The sequence below is a fragment of the Mastigoproctus giganteus genome, chromosome 10 (assembly GCF_048544385.1).
Source record: "Mastigoproctus giganteus isolate SK-2022 chromosome 10, ASM4854438v1, whole genome shotgun sequence".
Classification (NCBI taxonomy): Eukaryota; Metazoa; Arthropoda; class Arachnida; order Uropygi; family Thelyphonidae; genus Mastigoproctus; species Mastigoproctus giganteus.
Genome location: NC_143584.1, coordinates 89401640 through 89426290, shown reverse-complemented (window position 1 = coordinate 89426290; position 24651 = coordinate 89401640). Strand labels below are relative to the sequence as shown.

General features: G+C 39.4%; 1 protein-coding gene across 5 annotated transcripts in view; it reads right to left on the bottom strand.

The window, feature by feature from the left end:
* Positions 1 to 24651, bottom strand: part of LOC150079142 (polyamine-transporting ATPase 13A3-like) — a 750840-nt gene that overhangs the window by 214266 nt on the left and 511923 nt on the right. For all 5 annotated transcript variants that reach the window (XR_016547547.1, XR_016547548.1, XR_016547549.1 and 2 more), the window contains exon 18: positions 20397 to 20572. Coding sequence is in view for 2 of the 5 variants with exons in the window: in XM_090383358.1 (XP_090239484.1) it covers positions 20397 to 20572 (176 nt within the window). In the remaining 3 variants the exon portion in view is untranslated. The remainder of the gene's footprint in view (positions 1 to 20396; positions 20573 to 24651) is intronic.

Sequence of the window (24651 nt, the reverse complement as noted above, 5' to 3'; positions counted from 1 at the left end):
GCTCTGTCTGCTGTGCATGGCATGCTGCTTGAATTAAGATATTATAAGCGAGCGCTGGAATAGGGACAGAGGTTAGGTCTAAAGTTGACGGATTTTTTGCAGATATATCAGCCAGTTCATTTCCTTTTATGCCTAAATTAGCTGGAATCCAGCAAAACTTCACTAGGTTGTTCACAATCTTCAATTTGTAATAGCAAACTCCTGATTTTAATTAATATATAGTGATTCTTTTGAGAGGGATTCTGCATTGCTTTAATTGAACTGAGAGAGTCAGTGTAAACTATATATTTTGCAGATGGGTGTAGAGTCAAATTTTCTAGAGCTAATTGTATTGCATATAATTCTGCTGAAAAGTTGCTGTACTCAGGCAGAAGAGAAGCTGATGTGATAGCAGAGGGAATCACTGCTGCTTCTCCAACGGTTGAATGAGATTTGGATCCATCCGTATACATCAGCAAGAAGTCAACACAGTTTTGAATATAGCTAGCATGGAGTTGGTGAACATTCAGTGTCGGTAGACGATTATACCAACACTGAATGTTGGTAGACGATTCTTTCCCCATTGAAGGAAATAAATATCACAGGTCAGTTCAGGTAAGGGGTCCATGGTGGACGAGAGTAATTCTTTATCTATTGCCTATTGTGGAGAGGAACATTCCAATTCTGTGATATTTAAAGGAGCCATAGGCCTACTGGTCATATTTTACTTGGTTTATTTCTATAGAGATGGAGTAGTGGTTGATTAAAAAGGTATGGCTGAATATGATGTTAAGAGCAAGTCCTACAATTAGCACGCGAAGACTTTCTGCACGTCTTGGTGTTTCACGAACTCATGTTATGGCGAACACTACATGAAGAGAGAGCTTGTACCCATTTCACCCACAGCATGTGCAAAATCTTCACATAGGGAACAGTGCCGCACATCTTGAATTTTGTCATTGGTTAAATGCCAATCGTGAAGTGCTTCCATCAATACTATTTACTGATGAAGCCACGTTTACACGGAATGGAATCAACAACACACGTAACACTCATCGATGGTCGCACAAGAATCCACATGGTACAGTGGAAACAACAAATTTAAAGTTAATTTCTCAATCGATGTGTGGTGCAGTATGATCGATAACCTGTTGATAGGTCCATTTATTTTAGAACATCGAATGACAGGACACAATTACCTTCAATTTTTGCAAAATACATTAGGTGAACAACTAGAGGACGTTCCTTTGGCCACACAATGTGCTATACACTTTCAGCATGATGGGGGCCCCTTCCCATTCTACCAGATGTGTGAAGCAACGTCTGGACCGAATTTTCCATAATCAGTGGATTGGTCGTGGTGGTGCCATTAACTGGCCACCAAGATCTTTAGATCTAACCCCATTAGATTTTTGTTTATGGGGTTGGATGAAGAGTGAAGTGTACAGAAGAAAGGTGGATATAAGAGATGACCTGCTAGCTCGCATAATGGATGCTGCTTCCCATATAAAGGAACGTAAAGATACACTTAGACAAGCAACACCCCATGTACTCATGAGAGTAGAAAAGTACATTGAAGTTGATGGTGGCATTTTTGAAAATTTATTATAAACTGTTCTAAATTTGTCACTTGAAAAATAAATATTCAAATCCCTCTATCTCAGAAACCATTCGGGGTAGGGCACATGTTTATATGAATTTTTTGCTTAAAATGACCTATCCTTTCACCTCCTGGAATATTGACCTTTCCTCCTGGCAGGGCAGATAAAGCTCTTAGCATGTTGATCAGGTAGTACGTATTAATTTAATATGCTCAAAGAAGTTTAGCTTACTGTCCAGGATTAGTCCCCAGAATCTGAAACTGATGGCAATCAGATTGATTTTTTTTTTTTTTGATTTGGTAGTTGTTGGCGCATCGGCTTCTGTGGCCATATTGCACCTCCCAAGGTTTTTGCAGTACTTTGATCCAAGCCCGAGGCGGGAATCGAACCCGCGACCTTTGGGTTGCCGGGCAGGTACTTTACCCACTCGGCTAGCCCGGTCGGCAATGGCAATCAGAATGGTGGAATTTGATATCTGAAGTTCAGGATCTGTATGCAATTTGCGTTGACTGCAAAAGTGGATCGCAACTGTTTTCTGTCGGGAAAGACGATATCCACTGAACTCAGCCCACTTTTGTACTTTATTGAGAGACATCTGCAATTGCCTTTTGACAGATCTCATGTTCTGAGAATGGCAAGAAAGAGAGAGATTGCCAGCGTAAGAGTAGGAGACCGGCGGAATTACTTAACAAGTACAGGTCACCGATGAAAAAAGCCGTGAATTACGGTTGAATTTGAAAGTGTCTGCAATTCTGCCCAGACACGATAGGAGGGAGTATATGATGAGAGCCCTGTCGATCAAGTCAGCCCTGGAAAGATTGTGCAGGGCTCAAGGGGTAGAATTTTTTTCAGCCTGGTCTGTACTTGTTAACAGGAGAGACTGCTTCTACAGGGATGATTTGGTAGTTGTTGGCGCATCGGCTTCTGTGGCCATATTGCACCTCCCAAGGTTTTTGCAGTACTTTGATCCAAGCCCGAGGCGGGAATCGAACCCGCGACCTTTGGGTTGCCGGGCAGGTACTTTACCCACTCGGCTAGTTCGGTCGGCCGCTTCTACAGGGATGGGATACACTTAAATAGAAAGGTTGCAAGAATGTTTGCTGATGCTATCGAGGCAGTGTTAGGTGGGTCGGAAAACTGCTAGATTGGGGGGATACAAGGACTAATAGATTAACAGTAGCCACTGGCAGAGGAGAAAGTGATTCTTGCACTGCTTCTATTGGAATGAGCAGCAGCCTGGAAAATAAGATGCAGGATATTACAGAGACTGCTGGGAATCATGGGGGTACAAGTAAACACATGGGTTGTGTTAGGGTGGCTAAGAGGAAGAGCAGGTGCATGTATACTTGCGTGTACACCAATGCTAGGAGTTTAGTAAATAAATTTGATGAATTTGAGTTATTGCTCAAAACATCAAAGGCAGATATTGTTGGGATTTCAGAGACGTGGTGTCACACAGATATAAGGAATGCAGAACTGGAATTTGGGGAGTACAATGTCTACAGAAAGGATAGACAGGATAGGAAGGGGGGAGGGGGTTATGCTATTAGTTAAGAAACACATAAAATCCAAGGAAGTGAAGCCAGTCGACATCGCTGGACAGTGCAGTGTCGAGTCAGTTTGGTGTGACATAAGCATTGGGAGATCAAAATTGAGAGTAGGAGTGTGCTATAGGCCTAATGACTCTGATGAGTATAATAAGAAACTGTACAGGGAAATAGAGTGGGCCAGTAAATCAGAGAGTCTTATAATGGGGGATTTTAATTTCCCAGATATTGACTGGAATTTGGGGGCTGGTCACTCACACACTAGCAAGGCTTTTGTGGATTTATTGGATGATTGTTTTCTACATCAGCATGTTCGGGAGGCAACTGGAGGGAGTAATACTCTTGATTTGATTATCAGTAGTGATTCTTCATGCATTAAGAATCTGCAGATAAATGAACCACTAGGTGGCAGTGATCACAGTGTTCTGAAGTGGGAGTTACTCAAAGAGGTAACTACCATTAGGGGTAAAGGGAAGGGGTATTGCTTTCGTAAAGGCGACTACGATGGACTGAGACAGTGTTTAAATTCTATACAGTGGGATCAACTGATGATGTTACCAACAGCAAATTCAAAATAGGAAGCATTCAAAGAACTTATCTTGCAAGCTAATAGGCTTTACATACCAACTAAGAAATATTGTTCAAGGTTTAGGCCTAAATGGATGTCAGATGAACTAATGAGGCATATGGCAGAGAAGAAAAATGTATGGGATACATACAAATTAACACGTGACACAGAAGCCTATGATAGATACAAGTTGATCTGTAACCAAGTTACAAAGGAGGTTAGGCAGGCGAAGGCAGATTACGAGAGATCCTTGGCAAGGGATGCAAAGAAAAACAGCAAAGAGTTCTTTACTTATGTAAACTCTAGAAGGAAGGGGATGAATCAGATTGGTCCACTTGATAGGAATGCCTCTACAGTATTTGGGAGTTCTTTTGTAATGGAATCGATTTTAAGGGCAAGCAGGGTTGCACTCAATGCTGAGCCTTGCGGTACTCCTTGTTTCTGCGAGAATGTAGTCGAAAGGGAATTTTGATATCGGACCTGGAAAGAGCAACTCTTGAGAAAGTTCCTAATAAATATAGGCAGGCTGCCTCGTAGACTATGATTATGGAGGTCATGGAGAATGTCATAATGGCAGGTAGCATCAAATGCATTCTCTATATCTATGGAGACCATAACTAAGTGATCATTTTTCACAAAGGCATTGCGAATTTCAGATTCAGCCTTGATCATCAGATCAAAGGAGAACCTGTTTTGGTGAAAGCCATGTTGACTATTACTTAGTAGATGTTCGCTTTCAATGATCCAAGTGAGTCGACTGTGGATCATTTTTTCAAGAATTTTACAGCAACTTGACAGAGATATTGGTCTGTAACCATACTGGTGTGCAAAATTTAAGGACCAGTCAGGTTTTCACCTGTAGCTTCTCATAGGAATGGCCTGGATATGGGAAAAGCATACCAAAGGAACTGTGTGAGGTACAGAAATGATGAAGGAAACAACACCGACACAACAATAGAAACAAAACGGTACAGAGGGACTTTATTCAAAAATGGCAACATAGCACTGGCTGCCATGATACAGATGCATCACTACCAAAGATGGAACAAATGGAAGAGGTGGTCCTCAGTAGGAGATATGGCCACCCCTAATGTCGATGCAGGCTTTGCACTGCCTGTCCATACTTAGAACAATGTTGTTGATAAGTTCTTGAGGTAAGATTGTCCATTCCTCTGTCAGTGCCATCTTCAGCTGGTGAACATTTTCTGGTGGGTGTGGATGTGTCGCTAGGCATCTCCCCAAAGCGTCCCATATGTATTTGATGGGATTTAGATCGGGAGAACAGGCAGCCCGATTCATACGAACAATGTCCTCACTTTCCAAAAGCACATCACAGCTGCAGAGTGATGGGGTTATCATCCATAAACACCAACTTGGGGCCAATGGCTTCTCGGAACAGATGCACATGAGGAAGGATTACCTCAGTACAGTAGAGTGCACCGGTTACAGTACCGCCTTCCAGTATCTGGAATTGTGTAGGTCCATCCAAGATAACGCCTCCCCAGACAAGAACACCTTGACCGCCATATCATTCCCTTTCGGTGATGTCTGTGGGGTGATCCCGTGTGCCAACCTCTCGCCAGATTAGCTGACGTCCAGAATCGCTGCTGAGACTGAATCTACTCTTATCAGTAAAGAGTACCTTAAGTAAAGATTTTGTGGTTGGAACCTTTAGAAATAGTATTGGTCCTTAAGTTTTGCACACCAGTATATTAGGACTGGAGGGATCGTTTCCAGGCTTCAAAAAGGTCAGAACTGTATCATGGTGCCAAAAAATTCAGATAAACATTTTACAGGAAGATTCAGCTAAGGAAGACTAGCAGCAGTTGTAAGTTTTTCTCATCAAGGTATTGTAACATAACACAATATATCACATCTGGCTCAGTGGCACTGTTTGTGTGTTGTTCTGATGGCTTGCAAAAGTTCACAGTATTGGAGAGGCTGGTTATATGGAAGTAACTGTGAGGTTTGAAAGTTGATGGGTCTCTGTTCTGTGGTGGTCTTAGTGTTCTGAAATTCCAGAGTGTAGGTGAGTGCAGCTGAGACTTGAGCAAAGGTTTTGCCCAAGGCATTTGCTATATACAGAGGAGCAGAGAGTTCTAGTCCATTGCAGGAAATAATTGGGGAAGGAACAGTAGGAAACTTCCCAGAAAGCTGTCCAATTTTCTTCCATATTAATCATGGGTTAGTGTTTCTATTGATAGTTGATGCAAACGAGTCCAAAAATCTTTCTTGGCTTGTCTTTGAATGGGACATGCTTTTGCCCTTAGTTTCTTGTAGTTAATAAGATTAACTGCAGCTGGAGGTTGACAAAATAAATTTCACACTTTATTTTTTTCTTTCTTCACTTTTATGCATTCCTCATTCCACCAATGGTTGAAATGGCATCGGGGTCTGGGAATTCGATAATGGAATTGGGCTTTTTGCTGCAAATAAAAGGCGGGATGTGATATAATCAGTAACTTCATCTCTGGGTTGTAATTATAATTTTTTTGTCCAGAGTGATTGCTGACTGAAATTTGTCCCAATTAGCATTAGAGAATTTCCATTTCCTGCAGGGTTGGTCTAATGGTGGTTGTGTAGTCATCAGATTACAAACAATTGGAAAATGATTGCTGCCCATGCGATCATCCAGAGCGGACCACTGAATGACTGGAAGTAGTATCGGGGAGCAAATCGATAGGTCAATTGCAGAAGTCTGTCCAGTAGGTAACTGTATATGGGTGTGTGAGCCACTATTAAGAAGATTGAGGTTTTGTTTTTCCAATAAAGTTTCAATCAATTGGCCTTGTCTGCCTAATTTAGATGATCCCCAAAAAGGGTGGTGGCCACTGAAATCCCCTAGAAGGCAGATAGGGGAGGGTAGCTGTATTAAAAGTTCTTCAAGGTCATTATAAGAGTAGGTATGATTTGGTAGGAGATAGACTGACATGTGTTAAAGCAATCTCAGTAATCAGACACACAGCGACGGCTTCAATTTGGTTTTGGAGAGTGATTTTCCTAGTCAGAATCTTTTGAGTTAATCAAAGTAGCTACACCACCATGAGTAGAATCTGATGTATTCTGATTTCATCTATAGATTGAGTAGTTTTTTATGGAAATGGAAATTTGAGGAGTTAAATAGGTTTCTTGCAAGCAGAAACCAACTGGAGAGTAGCGACATGGATGACATTCAATTAAGTATTGAATGTCATCCATGTTGAATGCCTCTGCAATTCAAATGCAAAATATAAGGTATGACTTGAATTTAGAAGGAGCTGTACCCGATGTGGCTGTCTTATGGCATTCAGGCTTCGGTTTGTCTCATTTTGGAAAGGTAGGGCGACCGGTTTCCATCTCTTCTGCAAATATTTCCAAAATTGGATCTTCCTGTTTGGATGAGTACTCTGCATCCATCAATGTGTCCTGAATAATCCTTTCTGATGTCGAACTAGGTTTATTTGAAGTAGGAGCAATCACTGGCAGAGTAGGAGATTTCACTAGTATTGTAAGAGGCATATTACTTGCTTGGTCTGAGTGCTTAAGGGGATTGGAACATTGCTGAGAGAGAGGACAGCTTGAGCCCAGTCGGAGATTGATATGTTTGATGGAATAGCAGCATCAGTTTGAGTGGCTATTGTTTGATATTTTTTTGCAATATTGGCATTATTAGGTTTAGGTATAGTGGGTACAATTAATTTTTTTGCTTCTTGATAACTAATTTTGTTTTCAACTTTATATTTCACAATTGTTTTCTCTGTTTTCCATCTCTCACATGTCTTAGAGTAGGCAGGATGGTTTCCTTTGCAGTTGGAACACATCATTTCTTTCGCCGAATAATCACTTTGAATGTGATCAGAGGATCCACAGTTGGGACATACTAGGTTCCCTCTGCAAGTCGTTTGAGAGTGGCCATACGTTTGGCATTTATAACATCTCAATGGATTAGGAATGGAAGGATGAGTGGTGCAGCAAAGTAGATATCCTGCTTTTACTGATGAGGGTAGGTTTGGACTATTAAAGGTGAGAATGATATTTCTGGTAGGTGTGAGTATATTGTCTCTTTTGATCATAATTCTTTTTACAGTAATTACATTTTGTTCCTGAAGCTCTTCTTTAATTTCTTCTTCCATCACATTAATCAGGTCCCAACTAGATTTTACGCCCTTTGATGTATTTAGGGTTGCATGGGGAAATACTTTCACTGTAATTCCAGCAAAATTTGTCATTTGTAGCAGTTTTTCAGAATGCCTGTGGTTTAGAGTTTCAACAAGTAAGTCCCCTTATTGCAGTCTCTTAACTGTCTTGGGAGACCCTGCAATACTTTACAGGTGTTTTTTGGATTAGAAAGGGGGATAGCTTACTGAGAGGAGCTGTTCTGATAGTGAGTGCATTATTAAAAATGCAGGTAAGTCTGTCTCTGAGAAATTGGTTTTCAACCTCTTTGGTTGCGATGAAACATGGTCATTTTCTGTCTCTGGCTGAGAGCTTGTCGGCACTAAAGATGGAAACACATTCTGTTCCTGTTGGCTTCTTTTAGCCCTTGGCAGATGAACTTTTCTGCCAAGGTTACCGGCACCGCCAAGGGGAGGCAGGAGCTGTGCCTGGTGTCACCAAGTGCAATTAGTAGGAGTTAGTCTATAAAATATGAAAAATAAAAAAGGTTACTTTCCTTCCTTGCCCCCTACCAGTACTTTTGATACAAGAGCTGCTTTTAAAATAAAAGGATTTATGAAGGAGAGGAACGTAAAAGAGAACAAGAATTTAACTTTTAGAAAATCATAGTGAAAGCATAGAGAAATTGCTCAGTCACAATCGCTTGGCACCCAGGGCCAAGAGATCTTGCAATACCTCCCAGATTGTTTCTGTATGACAAAGTCAGACAATTTACTCATAAGCTGACAAGTGAAGGAGTAGAAAATTTAAAATGATGAGCACGGTTGCTCCATCCGAACAGTCTTCTGTCTCTTTTAATTGTCATTTTAAAAGTTGGTACTAGGCATGGACTATGATTTAAGCACTTGATATTGTTCAGTATTCATCTTGCTTCTCTAGCTCTGGGGGGGGGGGGGGAGAAGCTCTTTCCACCAGGTTTACAGCCCCACCACACGGAGGTAGAGGTGTGCCCCTAGTGATTAAATGAGTAAAGGTATATGCAGTACATTTCAAGCGAAAGATTGCAGAACATTTCAAGCGAAAGATTGCAGAACATTTCAAGCAAAAGATTGTAGTACATTTCAAGCGAAAGATTACAGTACATTTCAAGCAAAAGATTGCAGTACATTTCAAGCAAAAGATTACAGTACATTTCAAGCAAAAGATTACAGTACATTTCAAGCAAAAGATTACAGTACATTTCAAGCGAAAGATTGCAGTACATTTCAAGCGAAAGATTGCAGTACATTTTGAGCAAAAGATTGTAGTACATTTCAAGCAAAAGATTGCAGTACATTTCAAGTGAAAGATTGTAGTATGTTTCAAGCGAAAGATTGGAGTATGCTGCAAGCGAAATAAGGAAGTACGCTGCAAGCGAAGCAATATGTATAGGCAGTAGACTAGATTAATAGTTGCACTAGGAAACACTTAAGCACAAATCACTTCGACACCGGGGACTCAGATGAACCAATAAAACTCGTGGCAAAGAAGAAAAATGCATGGGACGAATATATTTTATCAGGCAAAACAGAAGACTACGGTAGATATAACCTAGTCTGCAATCAAGTCACAAAGGAGATTAGGCAAGCAAAGGCAGATTACATGAAATCTTTGACAAAGGAGGCAAATAAAAACAGCAAAGATTTCTTTACTTATGTAAACTCTAGAAGGAAAGTGATGTATCAGATTGGTCCATTTAACATAGACTACTGATGATTATGCTCAGGTAGCTGATAAACTGAATGAGTATTTTGCATCTACATTCACACACATGAGGAATTCTGTAGGGCAGTGCAGGCCAGAAGTTTACCAAACTCTAACAGTGCTCTACTAACAAACTGAATGAGTATTTTGCATCTACATTCACACATGAGGAATTATTAAGGTTTGAAAATGGCAGAAGGTTATCAAATTGTAGCAGGATACTTAATGATTTTCTAATAACTGAGAGCAAAGTGGAGGGGAAATTGTTGAAGTTAAACATAAGAAAAGCACCTGGGGTGGATGGAATCTATCCAGTTATATTAAAGGAGGCGGCAAAGCAACTAAGCAAACCCTTAGCCATAATTATGAGAGCATCCTTGGATTCAGGGGAGGTCCCCACGGACTGGAGATGTGCAAATGTATCCCCAATTCACAAAGGAGGATCGAAGGGTGACACGAGTAATTACAGACCAGTTAGTTTAACTTCTTTTCCGGGTAAAATAATGCAGTCACTGGTTAAAGATGCATTGCAGGATCATCTAGACAAGACTGCAGCAATAATTCAGACACAGCATAGGTTTGTTAAGGGAAAGTCTTGTCTGACAAATTTGATAGGATATTATGATGTGGTTACAAAGGAACTGGATGCAAAAAATAATTTTGATATCATATATTTGGATTTCAGGAAAGCTTTTGACACTGTTGCGCATGGAAGACTATTGTACAAATTGGAGCAGAATGGTATTAAGGGTAAGTTGCTACAATGGATAAAAGGATGGTTAAGTGGGAGAAGACACAGGGTGGTAATCAATGGGTGCTGCTCTTCGTGGACTAATGTTATTAGTGGAGTCCCACAGGGTTCGGTGTTAGGTCCATTGTTGTTTTGTATATTTATCAATGATATTGATGAAGGTATATCAGGCTTAATGTCGAAGTTTGCAGATGATACAAAGGTTGGCAGGGTTGTTAATGACAGTAATGGCAGTGTGCTACTGCAACAGGATCTAGATAATTTGGGCAGATGGGCTAAGAAGTGGCAACTGAAGTTTAACCTTGACAAATGCAAAGTACTGTACTGCATATGGGTAGAAGTAACCCCAGAGAAACGTACCAACTGTGTGGTACTACACTTAAGGTGGTGGAAAATGATAAAGACCTGGGAGTAATTGTGCAGTCAGATATGAAGTTTTCTGAGCAATGCAGACAGGCTGCCAGGGCAGGTCATGGGGTTTTATCAATATATCATTGACAAAATTTTGTCAAGATATCAATATATCAATATATCATAGGATTTTTGCTAGCAGGGAGAAGGAGGTGATTGTCCCTCTGTATAAGGCATTGGTCAGGCCACGCCTTGAGTACTGCATACAGGTCTGGAGGCCTCATTTTAGGAAGGATGTAGATTTACTTGAGCGTGTTCAGAGAAGGGCAACAAGATTGGTGAGGGGAATGAAGGGATCCTCTTACCAAGAGAGGCTTAAGTTCTGAAAATTGCAGTGGCTGGAGAATAGGCACCTGTGCGGTGATCTGATTGAGGTATATAAGGCCATGAATGGGTTGAGCACGCTGAATTCTGATGGGATCCTTCCACTTGTTCAGATTACGAACCTAAGGGGACATAAATTCAAATTAAGAAAAGACAGATGTAGAACAGATGTGCGGAAATTTGCCTTTAGCCAGCGGGTGGTTAATTGCTGGAACAAACTTCTATCTGTCGTTGTGGAAGTTGACAGGTTAAATAAATTTAAGGAGGAACTGGACAGGCATTTGGAGGGAATGGTGTGATTTTTTTTTTTTTTTTTTTTTGGCTGATGCTGCATAAGCTCATACACTTGCTTTCTTGCATCACATGCCACTATTACTACTACTAGTGAGCTAAATGATTTTGTAATAACTAAGAGCAAAGTGGAGGAGAAATTGTTGAAGTTAAACATAAAGAAAGCACCTGGGGTCTATCCAGTTATATTATAGGAGGCAGCAAAGGAAGTAAGCGAATACTTAGCCATAATTATGAAAGCATCCTTGGACTCAGGGAAGTTCCCAATGGACTGGAGATGTGCAAATGTATCCCCAATTCACAAAGAGGGTTCAAAGGGTGACATGGGTAATTGCAGACCTGTTATCTAACTTCTGTTCAAGGAAAATAATGGAGTCACTGGTTAAAAAAGCATTGCAAGATCATCTAGACAGGACTGCAGTTAAAGTTCAGACACAGCATGAGCTTGTTAAGGGAAAGCCTTGTGTGACCAATCTGACTGGATACTATGATATGTTCACAAAGGAACTGGATGCAAAAAAAAAATTTTGATATCATATACTTGAATTTCAGGAAAGCTTTTGCTATTGTTGCACACAGAGGGCTACTATACAAATTGGAGCTGTATGGATAAAAGGATGGTTGAGTGGGAGAAGACAGAGAGTGGTAATCAATGGACAGTGCTCGTTGTGGACTGATATTTGTGGAATCCCCAGGGTTCACTGTTAGGACCATTGCTGATTTCCGTATTTATCAATGATATCAATGAACATATAACAGACTTAATGTCCAAGTTTGCAGATGATACAAAGATTGGTAGGGTTGATAATGACAGTAACAATGGTATGCGGCTGAATCATGATTGTTATTGTTATTTTGGTTTTTAGGAGCATTAGCAACTAAGGCCATATTGCTCCGGGATATGCGGTGGTCATTCCGCATTCTCCATATTTGGTGGTGATGGGTTCGAACCCCAGTCTAACAAAAAGCGTGTGCTACGCCCTGCTGCTCCTTCCCACCTGGCTACGGAGGCGCCTGAATCAGGATCTAGAAAAGCTGGGCAGATGGGCTGAGAGGTGGCACCTGAAATTTAACATTGACAAATGCAAAGTACTGCATGTGGGTAGCAGTAACCCAGAGTAACAAACCAACTCTGCAGTACTACACTCAGAATTTATCCAGAATGATTAAGACCTGGGGGGGGGGGGGCAATGTGCAATCAGATATGAAGTTTTCTGAGCAGTGAAGACAGGCTGCCTCAGCAACTCATGGGGTCTTGTCGATATTCAGAAATTTTGCTAGTAAGGATAAGGAGGTGATTATCCCTTTGTATAAGGCAATGGTCAGGCCGTGCCTTGAGTACTCTCTAAAAGGGGCTGGAGGCGTCATTTTAGAAAGGATGTAGAGCTGCTGGAATAAGTAAGAACTGTTAGTAATCCCCATGTGCAAGTACACTGTGGGTAAACACCCAAGTTTGAATCAATGTAAGCAGGGATCAAGGTGTAGTGCCCACACCACACAGAGGAATGCTGTCCCTCTGTATTACCTGGGTGATAGATGACTCTCATCAACCAGTGTAATACCACCACTCTGCTTATTCAAGGTTTGAAGTGGTGGAACCCATGTTTAGTTGGAAGGGTTGACCAGAGCAAAGTTCCGGTCAACCCTTCCCCATCTCTTCCATCATGCATTTTGATTGATGTCCTTTGATGTTATGATGAACATCTTGGTGAGATCCAAACTTCCTTACATTTTGAGGGTACAGCTCTAAATCAGTGTTTGCAGGCTGGCCGATAGTTAGTACACCAGACCGAACCTATTGGTAACTCTCTAGGAGGCTTCCGGATCAGCTTATATATAATCTTGCTGCTCTACTCTGCCAGAGAGCAACTGGAAGGAGTCCAAGTAGTGTGTATGCAGGAGGGAATTGTCAAGGTCACGTTATGTCAAGGATCTGTGTATGTTCTTACCATATGTACGCCATATCCAAAAATTTTATTACTTCACACATCAATCTCAATGATGATGTCCATTTCCATTTACACTCTGCCACTTTTTCTTACTACTGAATACACCATTAATTGTCAAACTAACACAGCAAACTTATCTGCTAAAAGATCTAAACCTCCTAAACACTACCTAGTTCATTTCACAAATATACTTGGTCTCAGTTCTAATCTCAATGATGCCCATTTCCACTTACAGTCTGCCAAACCCCATCTGACACAGTTATCAGTTGATTCACTGCTCATCTCAGTTGCCCAAATTATTCGCTATATGATTCCTTTAACCTCAAAGGTGGTACTTGTGCATATGTCCATTCCGATATTCCCTGTCAGAGACTTGGTAATTTGGAATCTCCTCTTTTAGATCTTCTCTGGCTTAAAATCTCTCTCCCTCATTCTGTCAAATTCATCAGTTGCCGCTACATTCTCCCAACTCCAGTAATCACTTGGAACTCTTTGACTTCCTCTCTTTGCAACTTGACTTTCTCCAGTCCAACTTTCCTAACAGTGAGGTAATTTTCCTTGGTGATTTTAATGTTCACAACTCCAGCTGGCTTCCGTTTTCAAGTCACACTGACCCAACTGCACATGATGCTGAGGCTTTTGCAATTACTAATGACTTTGCACAGATTGTCCATTTACCTAACAGAATACTGGACAATCCGGCCATTTAACCAACACCCTTGATCTTTTTATCACAAACAACCCTTGTAAGTACACAGTCGAGGTAAGTGGTCCTTTAGGCACCTCAGATCACAACTTGGTGATTGTCTCTTCTCCAATGGAGCCTTTATCTCATGGCTATTCCCAACCTCAAGTTGTTTGGCATTACAGGAAAGCAAAAATGGGATGACCTGCGAGATTTCTTTTCTTCTTTTCCTTGGTCAGGTTACTGTTTCAAAACTCCTGATGTCAACGTTTGCTCAGATCATGTCAGTGAAATTATCCTTGTAGGAATGGAATCCTTTCTTCCATGCGCCACTTTAAAATCTCGTCCTTTATCCTAACCTTGGTTTTCCAATAATGTGCTAAGGCTGTTCAGGAAAATAATGTTGCATATCATAATTAGTATCATAAGTGGCTTGTTTCCAATTCTTCAGTTTCATTTTCAGCTTACACCACAGCTCGCAAAAATTGTAAAGCAGTTATTAATCAGTCCAAACTAGATTTTGAACAGGCTAAGAGTAAAAAACTTGCTTCTTGACCTAATGGTAGCCGAGCATTCTGGTCTGTTACCAAAGCTATTGGTTGCAACTGTTGCCCATCTCTGCTTCCACCTCTGTCAAAACCAGATGGTTCTATTGTCACTTCAGCCAAGGATAAAGCTGACCTGCTAGCATCCCATTTTTCTTCCACTTCATGTATTAGTGATCTTGATAAAACACCTCCCACCATTCCCAGCATGCTCCATTCAATGACTCCTGTGGTCTTCCATCATAAGGATATCAGAAGGATATTGATGAATCTTGATGCTAAGAAAGCTCCAGCTCCTGATGGTACTTCTCCACTTATTCTCAAAACTTGCACTCCTGTTTTTGGTCACCTTTTTTCGCTTTCTTATTCCAAAGGTATTTTTCCTTCTTGGAAATTTGCTCATAACCAGCCAGTTCCGAAAAAGGGTGACAAATTCCTCCCATCCAATTATCATCCCATTGCAATTACTTCTACTCTTTCTAAAGTAATGGAAAAATCAATTAACCACCAACTCAAACTACCTAGAAAGCTTCCATATTAAAGGTTAAGAAATATTAAAGGTTATTAAAAATTAAGATGTCATGGGGGGAAAAAAATAAATAAAAGACAAATTACCTAATTTGACTGAAATTACAAGACCTTTGAAAAACTATAGAATTAAACATATTAGAAAATAAAGATATATCTAAAAATGTTATTAGAATAGTGAAAGTAATTTATATCGAAAATCAAGCCCTAATTAAAACCAGAAACAGAATATCTAAAGAAGTATCAATTAGATAAGGTATAAGACCTTTTCTAATTGATATAAGCAAAATGGAATGTATAGTTTCCACAATTAAAAGGTACAATTCCTTGTTCACATAAATTCAGGTCTGTGGCTCTTCATAGCCCACCCCCTACCAAATCATCACCGACACAAAATGATGACTCCCCCACTTTCCTCTCTGCCTTCTTCAACAGTCATGTATACAAAGTATATCATTTACACAATTAAATTTTGTTTCAGTAATGAAGATTTGCTCCATGAAGAGTAGAAAAAATGTGTGCTTTTTGCATACCACTACAATAACACACTATGTGGTACTACACTGGTAGAGAATGAAAAGGACCTGGGGGTAATTGTGCAAGCAGATATGAAGTTTTCTGAGCAGTGCAGACAGTCTGCAAGAGTGTCTTGCCAATGATATATAGCAGGGGTGGCCAACGAGTCGATCGCGGATTTAATTTTGGTCGATCACAACGAATTTTAAATATACAGTCATCCCTCGATTTGCACACCTTGTGCAATGAAATTTTTGAGATGGTAGATCGCGGCACATTTTGAAGGAAAAAAGTAGATTGCATCACAGATTAAGTTGGCCACTCCTGATATATAGGAATTTTTCTATTAGGGATAAGGTGATTATCCCCTTGTATAAGGCAATGGTCAGGACACACCTTGAGTACTGTATACAGGTCTGGAGGTCTCATTTTAAGCAGAATGTAGAGCAGCTGGAATGAGTACAGAGAAGTGCTTGGTTGGTTGGTTTAGATTTTATTGGCGCATTAGCAACTAAGGCTATAATGCGCCACACACAAGGGCAACAAGTTTAGTGAATGGAACAAAGGCTTAAGTTCTGCAAATTACAGTGTCTGGAGACTAGTCACCTGCAAGGTGATCTGATTGAGGTGTATAAAGCCTTGAATGGTCTAAGCATGCTCAATGCTGATGGGATTCTTCCTCTTGCTCAGAATAATTGCCTGAGAGGGCATAAATTCAAATTGAGGAAAGACAGTTGTAAGATAGATGTGATTAGCCAGCAGGTGGTTGATTGCTGGAACAAATTTCAATCTGTCGTAGAAGTTGATAGCCTAAACAGATTCAAGGCAGAACTAGGCAAACATTCGGAGCGAGTAGATGGGTGAAATAAGGTTTTTTTTTGGCTAATGCTAATGCAATTCTGCCCAGACACGACAGGAGGGAGTATATGATGAGAGCCCTGTCAATCAATTCGGCCCTGGAAAGATTGTGCAAGGCTGAAGGGGTAGAATTTTTTTCAGCCTGGTCTGTACTTGTTAACAGGACAGACTGCTTCTACAGGGATGGGATACACTTAAATAGAAAGGGAGCAAGAATGTTTGCTGATGCTATCGAGGCAGTGTTAGGTGGGTCGGAAAACTGCTAGATTGGGGAGATACAAGGACTAATAGATTAAGAGTAGCCACTGGCAGAGGTGAAAGTGATTCTTGCATGGCTTCTATTGGAATGATCAGCAGCTTGGAAAATAAGATGCAGGATATTGAACAGGTGCATGTATACTTGCTTGTACACCAATGCTAGGAGTTTGGTAAATAAATTCGATGAATTTGAGGTATTGCTCAAAGCATCAAAGGCGGATATTGTTGGGATATCAGAGACGTGGTGTCACACAGATATAAGTAATGCAGAACTGGAATTTGGGGAGTACAACATCTACAGAAAAGATAGACAGGATAGGAAGGGAGGAGGGGTTATGCTATTAGTTAAGAAACGCATAAAATCCAAGGAAGTGAAGCCAGTCGACATCGCTGGACAGTGCAGTGTCGAGTCAGTTTGGTTTGACATAAGCATTGGGAGATCAAAATTGCGAGTAGGAGTGTGCTATAGGCCTAATGACTCTGATGAGTATAATAAGAAACTGTACAGGGAAATAGAGTGGGCCAGTAAATCAGAGAGTCTTATAATGGGGGATTTTAATTTCCCAGATATTGACTGGAATTTGTGGATTGATCACTCACACACTAGCAAGGCTTTTGTGGATTTATTGGATGATTGTTTTCTAAATCAGCATGTTCGAGAGGCAACTAGAGGGAGCAATACTCATGATTTGATTATCAGTAGTGATTCTTCATGCATTAAGAATCTGCAGATACAGGAACCACTAGGTGGCAGTGATCACAGTGTGCTGAAGTGGGATTTACTCAAAGAGGTAACTACCATGAGTGGTAAAGGGAAGGGTTATTGCTTTCGTAAAGGCGACTACGATGGTCTGAGACAGTAGTTAAATTCTATACAGTGGGACCAACTGATGATGTTACCAACAGCAAACTGAAAATGGGAAGCATTCAAAGAACTTATCTTGGAAGCTACTAGGCTTTACATACCAACTAAGAAATATTGTTCAAGGTTCAGGCCTAAATGGATGTCAGATGAGCTAATGAGACATGGTAGAGAAGAAAATCCATGGGATACATATAAATTAACAAGTGACACAGAAGCCTATGATAGATATAAGTTGATCTGTAACCAAGTTGTAAAGGAGGTTAGGCAGGCGAAGGCAGATTACGAGAAATCTTTGGCAAGGGATGCAAAGAAAAACAGCAAGGAGTTCTTTACTTATGTAAACTCTAGAAGGAAGGAGATGAATCAGATTGGTCCACTTGATATCGATGGTTCAACTGTTCATGATCCTGCTCAGGTAGCTAACAAACTAAATCAATATTTTGCATCTACATTCACACATGAGGAGTTATTCAGGGAGGGGAATGCCATAGATGAAGTAAACGCTGGCAGTGAGCTAGATGATCTTGTAATAATTGAGAGTAAAGTGGAGGAGAAATTGTTGAAGATAAACACAAGGGCACCTGGGGTGGATGGTATCTATCCAGTTATATTAAAGGAGGCAGCAAAGGAAGTAAGCCATCCGTTAGCCATAATTATGAGAGCTTCCTTGGACTCAGGGGAGGTACCCACAGACTGGAGATGTGAAAAGGTAAACCCAATTCACAAAGGAGGATCAAAGGCTGACACAAGTTGAGTTTAACTTCTGTTCCAGGAAAATTAATGGAAGCACTGGTTAAAGAAGCACTGCATGATCATCTTGACAAGAATACAGTTATAGCTCAGACACAGCATGGTTTTGTTAAGGGAAGGTCTTGCCTGACCAATTTGATTGGATACTATGATGTAGTCACAAAAGAATTGGATGCAGGGAATAACTTTGATATTATATATTTGGATCTTAGAAAGGCTTTTGATACTGTTGCACATGGAAGACTGCTGCACAAATTGGAGCAGTGTGGCATTGGTGGCAAATTGTTGCTATGGATAAAGGGATGGTTGAGTGGCAGAAGACAGAGAGTGCTAATTAATGGACACTGCTCATCGTGGACTAATGTTATTAGGGGAGCCCCTCAGGGTTCAGTGTTGGGTCCATTGTTGTTTTTTGTATTTATAAATAATATTGATGATGGTATATCAAGCTTAATGTCCAAGTTTGCAGACGATACAAAGGTTGGCGGTGTTGTTAAGGACGCTACTGACGCTATGCTGCTGCGACAGGATCTGGAAAGGTTGAGCAGATGGGCTGAGAGGTGGCAAATGAAGTTTAACATTGACAAATGTAAAGTACTACATATGGGAAACAGCAACCCCAGAGCAACGTATCAACTCTGTGGTACTACACTGACAGTGGTAGAGAATGAAAAGGACCTGGGGGTAATTGTGCAGGCAGATATGAAGTTCTCTGAGCAGTGCAGATGGGCTGCAAGAGTAGCTCATGGTGTCTTATCAATGATATACAAGAATTTTTCTAGCAGGGATAGGGAGGTCATTATTCCCTTGTATAAAACAATGGTCAGGCCGCACCTTGAGTACTGTATACAGGTCTGGAGGCCTCATTTCAAGAAGGATGTAGAGCTGTTGGAAAGAGTACAGAGAAGGGCAACAAGGTTAGTGAACGAAACGAAGGGTTGATCTTACGAAGAAATGCTTAAGTTTTGCAAATTACAGTGTCTGGAGACCAGTCACCGGAGAGGTGATCTGATAGAGGTGTACAAAGCCTTGAATGGTATGAGCATGCTCAATGCTGATGGGATACTGACTCTTGCTCAGAATAATCACCCGAGAGGGTATAAATTCAAATTGAGGAAAGACATGTAGGATAGATGTGCGGAAATTTGCCTTTAGCCAGCGGGTTGTTGGTTGGTGGAACAGACTTCCATCCCTTGTTGTGGAAGTTGATAGCCTAAATAAATTGAAGGCTAAGCTGGACAGGTATTTCGAAAGAACGGAGGGGTGAAGTGGAAGGGTTTTTTTTTTTTTTTGGCTGATGCTGCATAAGCTTGCTTTCTTGCATCATGTGTGTGTGTGTGTGTGTTTATTAATGCTAATAACATGCAATCATACTTGCTTGCCTGTTCAGGTTGCCTAAACAGATTTCTGCCATTTTTATATAATTAAGTGCACAGACTCTAAAACAGTACTGGTTGTACAATTTTAAAGTCTATGCACTTCTTAAAGAAAAATACCATCCTGTCATGACTGTCTTTTCTGTACATATAATTACCACATTCAAATTTTGCATCTCCTATTTGTGAATGGCACCATGTTTCTGATACTCCTATCATGTCTGCATTTGATGACTAATTCAATACTCCTGCAAATTTATCTAATTTATTTACTATACTCCTAGTATTAGTATATAATACAAATAAATGCATGCCTATTTACATTTTTAGTAATCCTTATGTAGCCCATGTAATTACTCAGGTAATATTTTATTATACGAGTGTGTGCAGAAGGGTTAATTATATCACATAATGATGGAACAATCTGTATTTGGCTTTATTTTAAGCCTGAAATGGAACTTTGCTAAATTTACTTCATTCTAAGCCATTAAAAACAATTACAAAAAAAATTTTGTTGCAACAAAAAGTGAGTTAAAATATTTAAAATTAAATTACAGAAAGAATTACATGTTTTTTATTTACTTGTATTTTTTAAAGAACATGCCATTAAACAATGTGTAAAATTTTATCTTTATTACTATTTCATTTAATTAAAGATGTATATATTAAAAATTTATGACTTTTCAGTTTCCAATTACTTAAAATTCTATCAGTTGCAGAGAACATTTAAAACAAAATTTCTGAACACCCATTCACCTGATGTATCACTGCCACCTCTTCCATATGTTTATTAGATATACTGGAATAGCACCAAGAGAGAGTAGGAATCTGCTCATTATCATGTCTAACTGAAGATAAAAGCACAACTTGATGATGCTGCTCAATCATGCCACAGTCCCGAGCAACACTTAGTGCAGTTAGCATATTATCACCTGAAAAATATTAAATTAATATGCATTTTTCAGAGAATGAGTTGCATATAAATATTATTTAACACTGATTTTATATTGCCAAAATATGCAAAAAAACTCCATGTGTGTAGGTATGCATTCAAGAGCACACGTGCGCTCCTGCCCCTTCTCTGCAATTAAATTATTATTAAAAAGGTAGCTCTAAATTTTTACACCACTGGCAATAATAACATACTCTACACTTTTCATTTACAACGGATTGAATGTTAGAGAAATAAATTTAAAAATGATAAAAGAATTTGTCTAAATGAAATATAGTAAATGTAAACTATATTTATTAACTTTCTCAGTGAGACTAATTCTCTATTAGTAGTGCTTATTTTTGGATAAGTCTGGGTGCTAATTACTAAATATGTTATAGTGGGCTTCTGTAACTGTCTTTCTTTGCCAAAAACTATTAAAATTAAAAATTAGTGAACAGCAGTCAAATGAAAACCATGCAAAATAAACATCACCACAGTGTTCACTTTGGTGATAATTACTATACAAATTAACATGGACAGCTCATGTGCACAATATCATCTTAATTTTTTCACAATTCACCCTCACATATTGCACTATTTTTCCAAATTGCAATTCTAAAAAGAAAAATATTTTGCTATTATTTAAAAGACGGTATAACCACACTGACAGCTGTTTTGATGGTATTCTATTCCCATTTCATCAGCTCAGGCAGATACCAACTGTTAATTTGGGACGTAATGGGCTGCTGCATGATATTTTCAATTCACAGGCTGAAATCTTTATCTCTAAAGGCCCTTGTGTTTCAGTTTCAGGAACAAGAAAAAGTCAAGGGGGGGAAGGTCTGATGAATAAGGAAGGGTGGGATATTACCACTCATTTTGGGGCTAGTGCTTTAAGGGTATCAATGAAAAATATGATATTTTCATTGATGCCATTATTTCAAAATTCCTGCAATTGTGTGTAAGTAATAATGCATAAACAGAAGTGCAACAAATAAGTGCTAAAAAACAAGTGATTACTTTCAGTTGCTTTGCTTGTATTTTTTTACTAGCATCCATTGTGTGATGCTAGGAGACTGATGTTTATGGTCTCTTAGCATCACAAGAACTTTTTCATCCCTTGGACTTCACTACATAATGAAAAATACTGATCATTCATTTATCAAAGTTCAAAAAATCAGTTTTTCCAAAACAGAGAAGATAAGCTTTCAATGATAACTCAAAAAACCAGGAATTCAATAGAATGTTCACTTAACTGTGATTGCCAACAACAGCAAAACTTCTTTCTGATATCTTTCTAGATAAGTTTTAGAAAAGCAAACTTTACTTCTGTTCTTCACAAGAAAAATTGGCAATGTTCAGATATCAGTGACTTGCTTAACAGGCACAGCAATCTGAGGACAAAGGGATAAAAGTGTCACTGATTCCTGATCAGAGCTTGGAGTCACTGAAACCTACCCCCCCCCCTCTCCCTCTCTCTCTCTCTCTCTCTCCCCTCCTACTCAAGCATCCCTTTATCCATTACAGCAACTTACCCTTAATGCCACACTGCTCCAATTTATATAAGTCTTTTATGTGCATAAGTATCAAAAGTTACTTGAAATTCAAGTATATGATATCAAAAATCAGTGACTCCATTATTTTCTCTGTAAGAGAAGTTAAGTTAATAGGTCTGTAATTATTCATATCGCTATTTGATCCCTCTTTATGAAACAGAGATACATTTGCACATCTCCAGCCAACCTCCCCTGAATCCAGGTTTTCAGTCTTAATTGTTGCTAAGGTTTGCTTACCTGCTCCCCTTAATACAACTGGATAGATCCCACTCACCCCAGATTTCTTTTCATGTTCAGCCAAACAATTTCTCTTCCTCTATCCTCTCAATTATCACAAAATGATTTAGTTCTATGATAGAGAGTTTAATAAGCTTCTGGCATCCTCTTTCCTAAAGAATTTCTCATGTGTGAATGTAGATGAAAAATACCTATTCATTTTGTCAGCAACTTGAGCAGGATCATCAACAGCTAAACCATGGATATCAAGTGGATCAGTGTAATTCCTTTTCCTTCTAGCCTTTTACATAAGTAAAGAATTTTTGCTGTTTTTCTTTGCATCCCTTGCCAAAGAATTCTCATAATTTGCTTTAGCTTGCCTAACATACTTTGTGACTTAATTTCAGACTAGTTTACATCTACCACAGATTTCTGAATCGCCTGAAACTTATATTCATCCATACATTTTTATTCTCTGCCACAAGTCTCATTATTTCATCTGACATACATTTCGGTCTAAGCCTTGAATGTTATTTCTGAGTTGAAAAATCATGTTAAGTTATGAAAAGCCTAGATAAGTTTTAGAAAAGCAAACTTTACTTCTGTTCTTCACAAGAAAAAATTGGCAATGTTCAGATATCAGCTTCTTTGATTACTTCCCTGAACGCTGCTTCACATTTACAATTTGCTGTTGCTAACATCTTCAGTTGATCCCACTGAATAGAATTTAAAAACTGTGAGACCACTTTAGTCACCTTTATGAAAGCAAAAGCCCTTTCCTTTACCTTCAATGGTAGTTACATCTTTGAGTAACTCCCACATCAATACACTGTGATCACTACTATCTAGTAGTTCTTTTATCTACAGATTCTTAATGCATGAAGGATCTGCTGATAATCAGATCAAGATTATTGCATTCTTTTGTTGCTTCTAATATGCTTCTGTAGAAAACAGTCATTTGCCTTTTAAAAATGCTACTGTAAAAAATGGACATCCACAAATTTCTTGTTAGTGTGTGAGTGACCAACCCACAATTCCAATCAATATCTGGAAAGTTAAAATACCCCATTATAAGATTTTCTGATTTACTGGCCTGCTCTATTTCCCTGTATTTTTGTTATACTCATCCCGGTTTGATATCAGGCCTATAACACAATCCTACTCTCATTTTTGTTTTTCCAACACGTCACAACAAAAATTGCACTGTTCACCCGTATCAACTGGATGAACTACCTTAGATTTATTATGCTTCTTAATTTAAGAGCATAACCCACCAATCAGCACTATCTGTCCTTTCTTTACACATTATTTTCCTCACATATTCAAATTCCGCATTCTTTATGTCTGAGTGACATCGCATCTCCAACATCCCCACAATGTCCACATTTGATGACTTAACTAGTGCTTAAATTTCAATTTTATTTACTATGCTCCTAGCATTAGTGTACATGAAGGTATAGCATTAGTTGAGGCATATAATGGAAGAAAGTAAGCTTATAGAGCATCAGCCAAAAAAATAAAAAATAAAATAAAAAAATAATAATAAAAAAAAATAAATAAAAAAAAACACCACTTCCAATTTCAACCATCTAAATGTTTGTCTAGTTCAGCCTTAAATTTATTTAAGCTTTCAACTTCCACAACAACAGATGGAAGTCTGTTCCAGCAATCAACTAAACTACCCACTGGCTAAATGCAAACTTCCTCAGGTTCTTAATCTGAGCAAGCAGAAGTATCCCATCAGCATTGAGCCTGCTCACACCATTCAAGGCCTCAATCAGATCACCTCACAGGTGCCTAGTATCATGATGCTGCAACTTACAGCATTTAAACCTCTCCTGGTAAGAGAATTCCTTTGTTCCTCTCACCAATCTTGCTGCCCTTCTCTGTACTCATTTTAACAACTCTACATCCTTCTTAAAATGAGGCCTCCAGACCTGTAAGCAGTACTCAAGGTGTGGCCTGACCATTGCCTCATACAAAGGGATAATCACCTTCTTGTCTCTGCTAACAAAATTACTAAATATCATTGACCAAACTCCATGACCTTCTCTGGCAGCCCGTATGCACTGCTCAGAGAACTTCATATACTACTGCACAATTACCCCCAGGTCTTTTTCATCTCCACGTCCCTGAGTTAGCATGTTTCTCTTGGGTTACTGCTACCCATACACAGTACTTTGCATTTGTCTATATTAAACTTCAGTTGCCACTTCTCAGCCCATCTACCTAACTTTTCTAATAAAAATTTGCAGTAGCATACTGTCTTTACTATCATTAACAACCCTGCCAACCTTTGTATCAT